Raw genomic sequence first — 10,503 nt, 5'->3', positions numbered from 1 at the left:
TATAGCTGCAAGTTTTTCGCGTGGTTGGTGTCCCGCAACAGGTATTGGACGGTGGACAGTCTACAACGGCGCGGCTTGCCGAGGCCGGCTGCTTGCCCCCTTTGCGACCAGGAGCAGGAGACGCTCCAACACCTCATGCTTGGTTGCGTGGTCGCTCGTGAGGTATGGGCTTGGGTGCTAGCACGTTGGGGCAAGCTGGAGTGGATGCCCGGCGTGGACACGGAGGTTGTGCCCTGGTGGACCTCTCTCAGTTGCACTAGTTCTGTGAGGAGGGATATGTGGACGGCTATCATTTTGGTTTTCTGGTGTATTTGGAGGCATTGGAACGAGGTGGTGTTCAATGGCGCCACGCCGGCAGCGGTGGCCATTAGGCATAGGATTAGGGAGGAGTACCAGAGATGGCGTGTAGCTAGGCTATTCCGCTCGGAGTCCTTTCGATTTCCTGAGCCTTTTCCTTTCTCGTGGAGGGATGGAGATTAGGCTTTCGTTCAAAGGGGAGCTGCAACCCCTTATTGGCAGTGATACACGTGGCTCGGGCTTTCTTGTCTTTTCTTCTATATGATTAGTACACCTTCTAGGGTGTATTCTCGAAAAAAAAGATTGTTCCTAAATCCTTGATCAACTCTTTCTCGTGCAAATTATAATCAATTTTAATATGTTTGATAGTAGCATGGAAAATATGATTACCTGAAAGATATGTGCCACCAATGTTATCACACTATAGTTGATTGATCCACTGATGGTGATTGTACACTCAACTCCTTCGGAAGAATTTGAACCCATACTCTCAGCTTTTTACGGAGGTGTCTACACGGTTGGAGGATATGACGAAGGATTTTATTATCCAACATGGTTCGCAACATAATCATCCTTAGCTGTCCAGGTTGTGTCCTATTTATCTCTTTGTGTCGACTTTATACTTGTTCGTTGTTCTCAGTTGGATTGCGATTGTCTGAATTCTAGCTATGGAGAGACCGGATGTAATAGTTAAACCTTTTAAGTAATGAAAGCGCCTTTTATCGAAGTGTAATTGGTGAGTGTAGAAATTAACACCCCTTATTCACAGAAAAGGAAATATCTCGACGATTAAGAGTTAGATATTGTAATGCACCAACGGTACTTTTGTACCTTGTAGCATCTTCAGTTCCCAAGGCATCACCTTCATGTACTGAAAGCTTCTCACTTGTTGCTATGGGTGGTGTATTTCTCTTGCGTCAACAATATCCCATCATCTACTCTTTTAACTTCAATGCCTCCTTGCATCCTCACAAAAACTAGCAACAATGATGAGACAAAAGTATTTCCCAACAATGATATCATCAACGCAGATGAGTAAAAAATGGTTGTTTTGCCTTTTGCATAGAAGAATAGTGATGTATCAACATTGAATGATGAGAAACCAAGACTAGTTTCTGACTAAAATGAGAGTACCATGGTCGTTGAGCTTGTTTAAGCCCATATAATGCCTTGCAAGTTTGCAGATATGATATGGCTTTGCTTTAGCTTCAAAAACTGGTGGTTGCCCCATATATACATCCTCCACCAGGACACCACGAAGAAAAGCATTCTTCACATCTAGTTGTCGAAGGCTCCACCCTCTAGAACTGCAATGGAAAGCACAAGGCGAATAGTATCTGCCTTTACCACATGACTAAAGGTATGTCATAGTCAATACCGTATCTTTGCTTCATGCGCTTTGCAACTAATCTAGCAGTGTATCTATCTATGCTTTCATCTGCCTTGCATTTAGTTTTGTACACCCATTTATAATCTGTAATATTTTTCCCTGGTGTATAGAAAGAAAGTGCTCCTAGATGGTACAGTTATAATGTCCCTAATTCGTCTCCTGATGTATAGAAAGAAAGCAACAAAAAAGTGCACACAATTACACGCCGCATACAAAAAGTAAACTCAATAATCCAAAAAGTATTACGTACCAAACACTGATTTCAGCAAGTCGCTTATTTTCCTGAGGAATTCAACAACTCGCTTCATCAGAAACATTACTAGAGACAAATTAATATTACATGCACTCTAGTGATGATTTCCCGGACACTTGACACAAGAGATCTCTAGAGGAGGCGAATGCCAAGATGAAGGGTGGACAGGTCCGTGATGTTGTAGTCCGCCAGCGTACGGCCACCCTCGAGCTGCTTCCCATCAAAGATGATGCGCTGGTTTTGTATGGGAAGGCCCTGTGCCTGTTCAATCTTCTCCTTGACACTGTGTACGGTATCTGAGCTCTCAAGCTTAAGAGCATAGGTATTTCCTGTAAAAGTTCTGATGTAGATTTCCATCAATCCAGATCGGAGACGGAGGACAAGGTCCAGATCGGATCCATTCCGAATGTCATAATAAGCCAAAGTGCGGCCACCCTCGAGCTCCTTCTTGTTAAAGATGAGGCGCTGCTGGACCACCTGAATGCAATACTCATCTTTAATCTTTGCTTTGACACTGTCGATGGTATCTGAGCTCTTAACATAGAAAGACCTTTCAAGCGGCTTGATGCATATTTGCATCCATTTTGGGTTGTGCCGATGAAGGTTAAGAGTTGAACCATATTGGATGCCGTAATCAGCCAAAGTAGAGTTGTCTTCAAGTTTCTTCCCGTCAAAGGTAAGGCGGTGTTCATCCTGAATCTTTGCCTTGACGTCCTGGATGGTATCTGATGGATCCACCTGGAGGGTGATCATATTGCCGTTGAGGGTCTCCACGGAAATCTCCATACCGCCGTTGAGATGAAGGGTAGACTCATTTTGAATGTCGTAGTCGGCCAAGGTGCGTCCATCCTTCAGCTGCGTGCCATCAAACATGAGGCGTTGCTTGTGTATGGCTATTTCCTCCTTGTCCTGGATCATAGTCTTGACATTTTCTATAGTATCTGAACTCTCAACATCGAGAGTGACAATCTTGCCCGTGAGAAGCTCAACCAAAATCTGCATCTGAAACAGTCACCGAACATCAAAGTTTTAGAGTAACGGATGTTGCACGCACGATAAATAAAAATAATGTAACAGCGAACATCCAATACTTTATCCATATCAGTTTATAAGCTATTAGGTGCTTCGGAAAAGACTTTGACCTTATCGTGTTACTTAGAAATATCTTTCCCAGGCACCACTTCGTTGTTTTTACCCTGTTTCATAGACAAAACTATGTCTTTCTCGTATCTATGTAATTAAAATATAATAACTTGAATCTCTCATGCATATTTCGAAGAAAAAAAAGTAAAATACTCCCTCCATCGGTAGAAGGATGTCGGAGATTTGTCAAAATTCTTGCGACGGGAGCACGCGAAGAAGCATCCCGTTCCACCACCTGCTCCCCTGGTCTGCCTGCCTGCGGTGTGTATTCCTCCGGAGATACCCGTTTAGCGGTCGGCTTGAGGTCCTCAAGGTGACGTCTGGTTGTGGCCTTGTCTGGTTCGTGCTTGTGGCGTGACTCTTCCCTGCATCACCCTTCGACCACGGGGTCGGCACACCGGTGCCGTCGCCCCAGTCTCGGCTATCCGACGCCCTTCGACTGTGCTTGGTCTTGGTTCTGCAGGTCTTCGTCGCCGCCCCTCGCTCGCATGCCAAGTCATAGTGACTGTCCTTTGAGGTGCTAGCCTCCCGAGGGGGTTCGGTTGGCTTCGGTTGTGCTGACCTTCCCCTTCCCTTGTGTTCTTTTGTTTCTTTTTTCGTTTTTTTAGGTGTCTTCTTCTCCCCTGTACCCCCTGTATCTCCTTCTATCTGTTTGTAAGAACATGGGCCTGCCAGGCTACTTTCGTGGAATAAAAGCGGTGGGGTTTCCCCCCCCCCCCCGTCAACCTTGAAAAAAAAAATTCTTACGACTGTTAGAGTATATATCTGTATATTGTAGTTTCCCCATATGTTAGGGGGCTTCCTGCATATTTGCACCTGTACATGTACTATATATTGTGGCCTTTGGCCCCCTGGTAATACAACAAGTATATTCCCTAACATGGTATCAGAGCTAAATTGATCCTCCTCTCCCTACGAACTTGTTCCCGGCCGTCGCGTGGCCGTAGTTGTCGTCTTCGACGTTCTCTCTATGGTCTCAAACAGGCCCCTCATGCCTGGTTTGAGCGCTTTGCCTCTGTGGTGACTGCTGCTGGTTTCTCTCCTAGTCTTCATGATCCAGCACTTTTCGTTCACACTTCTCCTCGTGGACGCACCCTTCTCCTTCTCTATGTTGATGATATGATCATTACTGGTGATGATCCTGAGTATATTGCCTTTGTAAAGGCTCGTCTTCGTGATCAGTTTCTCATGACTGATCTTGGTCCTCTTCGCTATTTTCTTGGGATTGAGGTTTCCTCCACTTCTGATGGCTTTTCTATCTCTCAGGAGAAGTACATTCAGGATCTTCTTGCTCGTGCTGCTCTTGGGGATGAGCGCACGGTTGATACTCCTATGGAGCTTAATGTTAAGCTTCGTCCTACTGATGGTGATCCTCTTCCTGATCCCACACGTTATCGTCATCTTGTTGGGAGTCTTGTTTATCTTGCTGTCACTCGTCCTGATATTTCTTATCCTGTTCATATTCTGAGTCAGTTTGTCTCAGCTCCTACCACTGTTCACTACAGTCATCTCCTCCGTGTTCTTCGTTACCTTCGTGGCACGATCACTCGTCGCCTTTTCTTTCCTCGTTCTAGCTCTCTCCAGCTCCAGTGCTACTCGGATGCTACGTGGACGAGTGATCCTACGGATCGTCGTTCACTTTCTGCTTACTGTGTGTTTCTTGGTGGTTCGCTTGTTGCTTGGAAGACGAAGAAACAGGTAGCGGTTTCTCGTTCGAGTGTTGAGGCTGAGCTGCGGGCTATGGCCTTGTTGATTGCTGAGGTGACCTGGTTACGGTGGTTGCTTGCAGATTTTGGGGTCTCTGTTACGACACCCACTCCACTTTTGTCTGACAGTACAGGTGCTATTAGTATTGCACGTGATCCGGTCAAGCATGAGCTGACCAAGCATATTGGTGTTGATGCTTTTTATACACGTGCTCAGGTGCAGGATGAGGTTGTTGCGGTTCATTATGTGCCTTCAGATTTGCAGTTGGCGGATTTCTTTACAAAGGCACAAACTCGAGCGCAGCATGACTTTTTACTCTCCAAACTCAGTGTTGTGGATCCACCATGAGTTTGCGGGGGGGTGTTAGAGTATATATCTGTATATTGTAGTTTCCCCATATGTTAGGGGGCTTCCTGCATATTTGCACCTGTACATGTACTATATATTGTAGCCTTTGGCCCCCTGGTAATACAATAAGTATATTCCCTAACAACGACATCCTTTTATGAACATAGATAGTATATGAACATAGACTTCATAGATACCATGACAAAGACATTATAACCGAAGAATCCTGTCGACAAATTATGTTTCTCCTTTCAGATGGGAAAGCAACATGCACGATTTTGATATTCTCCAGCATGCCAACCGTAAGATCTTACAAATCCTATGAGACTGCGGGCATGCTCAAGGGTAGGATTGGGACGATGGTATTATAAAAGACGGTGAAACTACAGATCGGCAATCATCGATCAGTCATCACAGGGGGGAGGTAGTAGTCCAGACAGAGGGAAAGGGGAGCACGTAGAAAATGTGGAGTTACTCACGGGGCGAGTCCTTGCGCGCCAGCCCTCGCAGACGCTCTGCCACGCGGCCACGCTCTGCTCGGCGGGGAGACGATCCATGGATGTGTGCGTGCAAGCAAGGGTCTGGAGTTTGCCTGGCGGCGCGGTGCCTGTGCCTGATCGATCCGATCGGTACTATAAAGGCGCCGGTGCCTTCCATTCTTGTTCAAGGAGACCCTTCCGATTTTTCTCTGTTTTTCGGGTATTTCCAGTTCTTTCCTTTCTCGTTCAAACCAGCTAACGAGGACATCTACAAGACTACAATCGGTTGATTACGTAAACTCTTAAAGTTGTCACGTGGAATATTTGGGTTGAAGGACAGAATGAAGAAAGAGAATGCTATCTTCCTTAGCTAAGGGATGATCCCTTAAAAATTAAGAGAAGACCATTTGCTCCATTGCAACATATGCCTTTCCTTAGCGGCCTAATTAATTTTCTACCAAAATTTAAATAAGTCTCATTAATTGTGAGGGATAACACTAAGAGACAATACACTGTATACGTTATAGTTATTGTCTTCTCTAGATATCGTGGAGGGATAAAAGAATGTGTGCCTTCGCATACCATTGTACATGCACTGACAAAGGGGATCTCTTATAAATCAATATCTCTTCGACCGGATACACTTGCGACACTTTGCATTTCATGTTTGCAGCCAATCGCGTCGTGTGGTGCGCACTATTGGTGAAAGGCTAAAAGGATACCCTCGTCCGGCATTGGCTACGTGTTGATATAAGCCACGGTGCGCAAAACAGGGTATAAGAGTTTGTTGCACATAGGGTATCCATACACATACATATGGTATACAAGAAAAGGGAAAACCCCTATACAATATCTAACAACCCCCCGATAATCTAAATCTTTTGAAAGGTTGAGATTACACTTGAATTTATCTAACTTCTTGACAGGAAGTGCTTTAGTGAAGCCATCAGCTACTTGATCCTTGCTAGAAACAAATTGAATATCCAACTTATTATCTCCAACTCTTTGTCTAACAATGTGAAAATCAATCTCAATATATTTAGTGTGAACATTAAACACTGGATTTATATACAAGTAAGTAGCACCTAAGTTGTCACAACAAAGACATGGTTATTCGTTTAATTTTACTCCAAGTTCACCATGAAGATCTTCAACCCTAATCAATTCAACTGTAGCATTTGCCAGAGATTTATATTCAATCTCAGTACTAGATCTACAACTGTGGCTTGTTTCCTAACACTCTAAGAAACTAAATTAGGTTCAACAAATATTGCAAAACCACTTGTGGATCTCCTGGCATCAAGACAACCTGACTAATCCGTGTCTGAAAAGGCACTAAGAAGAGTGGAAGAAGACTTCGTGAAGGTGGTCCCAAGTTTCAAGGTACCTTGTACATATTTGAGAATGCGCTTTGGTGTTGTCCAATGTTCTGTAGTAGGATCATGAAAATATTGACAAACCTTGTCAACCGGAAAAGAAAGATCTAGACGTGTAAAAATCAAGTACTGCAAGGCCGCAAAAATATATGCTTTTGTACTGACTGTTATCTAGGGGTGTACCATTTGTGAGAGACAATTGATCAGAGGAAGATAAAGGTGTACGCAGGGGCTGACTCTGTCAAGAGCAAACCATTGTGTATCCTTTTCACTTCAATGCCAAGAAAGAAGTGTAAGTCATCTAAATCCTATACGGCAAAGTTCTCATTAAGATCTCGAAGCATAATAGAAAAAGCATGATCACACTTGTCACTATGATATCATCAATATAGATCAAAACAAATATAGTGATACCTGATTTGCAGTAGAGAAACAATGAAGTGTCATGTTTGAAGGTGTACAACCAAGATCACACAACTTGGAGCTCGATCAATCCTCGAGGTGCTTGTTTCAATCCATCTGAGGATTTTTAAAACTTGGGGGTTGTTTCATATACATCTTCTTTTTCATAACACCATAAAGGAACACGTTCTTGACATCTAGCTGTCTTAAGCTTGATCCACGAGACACAGAAAGAGCCAAAACAATCCTAATAGTAGCAATCTTAACTGAAAGTATCCTCATAATCAATACCATACATTTGCTTAAAACCCTTTGCAACTAATACGTTGTATCTGTTAATTGTTCCATCTGCTCTTTTTTAAATGCAATAGACCCATTTACAATCAATCAAATTTGTGTTGTGACTTGAGAGAACAAGGTGCCAATTTTTATTTTCAATCAGTGCATTGTATTCTTCCACCATCGCATTGCGCCAGTTGGGATCATCAAGAACTTCAGGCAGTGTACATGGTGTAGGGTTCCGTAGTAGAAAACGGAAAAAAATCTACTAACGGAATAACATAGCCAAGATCTATTCTATGCATATGTAAGATAATACGGTGACCCAGCATAGCACGCACGTTGTAGTACGCAAGTCGTTGATATAATACTTGTGAAGGTATTTTTCATAAATATCACATCTCACAGAGTAGTACAACAGAAACATTATGAGTTTGAATATTACAAGCTTATTATTACAATCCAAAATTGTACAAACTATTCGATATCTTCATCGATCCAATGAGAACACCACTCAGTGTCTAACTTGACTTGAATTTGATTGGGATGGGTTCCCTGCCTTTAGGTGTTCGCGTGTCTATACTGTTATTCCTCTTCTAGTAGGTGCTGGTTGTTTTTTTTTTCGTGTGTGTGGTTCCTGTTTGTAACTTTGAGCAAGGATTGTCTTCAGTCTGTTGTGGCAATGATCAAAAATTGACCGAAACGTCTGCATTTCAGATCAATATATCCTAGTATCATCCAATTATGTATTGAATTCAGTCCAAGTTCAGAAGCAATAACCAAAGTAAGAGCGATTTATCCGTCTGTTTCAGTGACATCAAACTGTTCTCAACCCTGATCGTTGGTTGTACTTGTGCTGTGTGAATCTGCATGCACGGAAACACATCTTTTTACTACACAATATATATGGCGTCCGGAACCAAAACATTATGGCTCCTCTCTTCTTCGTAAGTATGCTGTATCTTTGATTGCTACCTATATATGCATTTGACAGACATCGCGAAATCAAAACATTGTGTATCTAGGTCTTTGCATATGAATGATAAGCAACATATCACTGAGCTGAAGCGGCCGGTATCTATTGTGGGTTTCGGACCAGTATATGTCATTGATGATTATCCATGGTATGGTCATATCTTCATATTACTTGCAAATTCCTAGTATGCTTCTCATGTTTGCTTTCGGTGAATCCTGAATCTGTCTTTTAAAAGATGTGATATGACAGACCAAACACCTTTTTTATTATATAAAAAAGAATTAAAGTATGCCTTTCTTTTCCTTTGCTATCACCTGAGTGAGAACTTTTTCAACGTACAAGTATTATACTCTTTCAAAATTGTTACTGAAATTCCTAGTTCATTATTTGGTTGGTGATGCTACAGCTTTCTACTACCAGTCCCTAGGGCCAGTTACACAAAAAATAGTGGAGTTCTTGCAATTCTTGGATGGTGATGGTCTTGTCCCCAACTAACCCACCAGGCTGGCTGGCTGAACTGAAACGTTGTTGTTTAGTTCTGCATGGATTGATATGGTTTAATTTGTTCAAGATGAAGACACACCGTCTTCCATGATTGGATGTTGCCCCACACGCACAGCATACTCCTCCAGATCATAAGAGGGGCCCTTTTTGTGAAACAAAGTTGGAATTATCGTCTTTGCTTGGACTACTAGACACTTGACTGGCAGCAATGGACATAAATTGCCTTTTGTTTATAAGATGTGATGAGATATCTTATATGATTTTACAATTGTGATAAATAAAGTACGGTTTATAGATCTTACGCATGTACCTAGGTCGTCAATTTGACTTATATAATATAAACTAGCTGGTTTCTTGGTTCGTCCAGTTCAATAAACGTTACCCTGAATTTGATGTTTGCTAGCTGGTTGCTTGGTTACTTTTTTTTTAGATATGGGAGCATCGCCCCAGCCTCTGCATTAATAGATGCACACGGTTATCTTTATTTAACCAATCATACAGAATCAGTTTACAAAAGTGGTGTTTGTTGTACCATACCAAGCTTTCTGGTAGCTTAGCAGTTTGCCCTCTCAACTAAAATGCAGTAGTAGTATCAGTGGCCTCCATCTCCTATGCTGCTGTGTTATACAGCTCCAGGACTTGCCAGCTACGTTTGCTGGAGCTGCCTATACCATCGATTGCTTTCAGTTCCAGAAAGAAAAAAATATCTCTTTCTCCGGCATTATCGTGGTGTTCATGCTCTGTGCAGCAGACTATACTAGTTGGTATTGCCACGGTGAGCCTATCCGTTAACTTATTCAGGTAAGCAGTTAGGCTTTTCTTCTGAATTTCTTTTTCAGAAGGACTTGCGTTTGCGTCCCCAGAAAGATGGATCTCTTGGCCATGACGAGAGGATGCCACGGGCCGATCCATGATGGAGTGTGTCTGCCATCTATCTTTGGACAGTTACTGATGTGACACAAGCATTCCAGAACACTGAGACCGAGTCAATGAGTGATTGCCGCCAAAGACAATGTTCGCTGTAAGTTTGTCGATCCATGCGAGCTATAGGTTCCTGAATAATGCTTATGGATGCAAAAGCCATTTGTTTTATTAGCTGTACAGAATCTTGATTGTTGGGCTGTGAAATAGGGACTCCACTTGGACTATTGCTGATTTGCAGTGTCATTTCTCACAACAAGGCAGTAATCTTCGGTAAGCTAATTGCAGTGCACTTCTCACAACAAGGCAGCAGAGCTAATTTCTAAATTTACAGGATGAGGTCTGTGTAAAGGATTTTATATTCCGTATGGAACAAAAGAAAGCCCATGATAAGACAATGTCTGTGATTTGCTTTTCTTATACCTAGT

The 10,503-nt window shown here is 42.7% G+C and overlaps 1 protein-coding gene across 1 annotated transcript; it reads right to left on the bottom strand.

The window, feature by feature from the left end:
• Positions 1-2,072: 2,072 nt before the first annotated feature.
• LOC127296570 (polyubiquitin-like) lies at positions 2,073-2,942 on the bottom strand. The gene has a single exon (XM_051326689.2). It carries the CDS (start codon positions 2,940-2,942, stop codon positions 2,073-2,075), a length of 870 nt encoding a protein of 289 aa, XP_051182649.1.
• Positions 2,943-10,503: the final 7,561 nt, after the last annotated feature.

This window comes from Lolium perenne, chromosome 4 (genome assembly GCF_019359855.2).
Source record: "Lolium perenne isolate Kyuss_39 chromosome 4, Kyuss_2.0, whole genome shotgun sequence".
Classification (NCBI taxonomy): Eukaryota; Viridiplantae; Streptophyta; class Magnoliopsida; order Poales; family Poaceae; genus Lolium; species Lolium perenne.
This window is presented reverse-complemented; position numbering and strand designations above follow the sequence as displayed.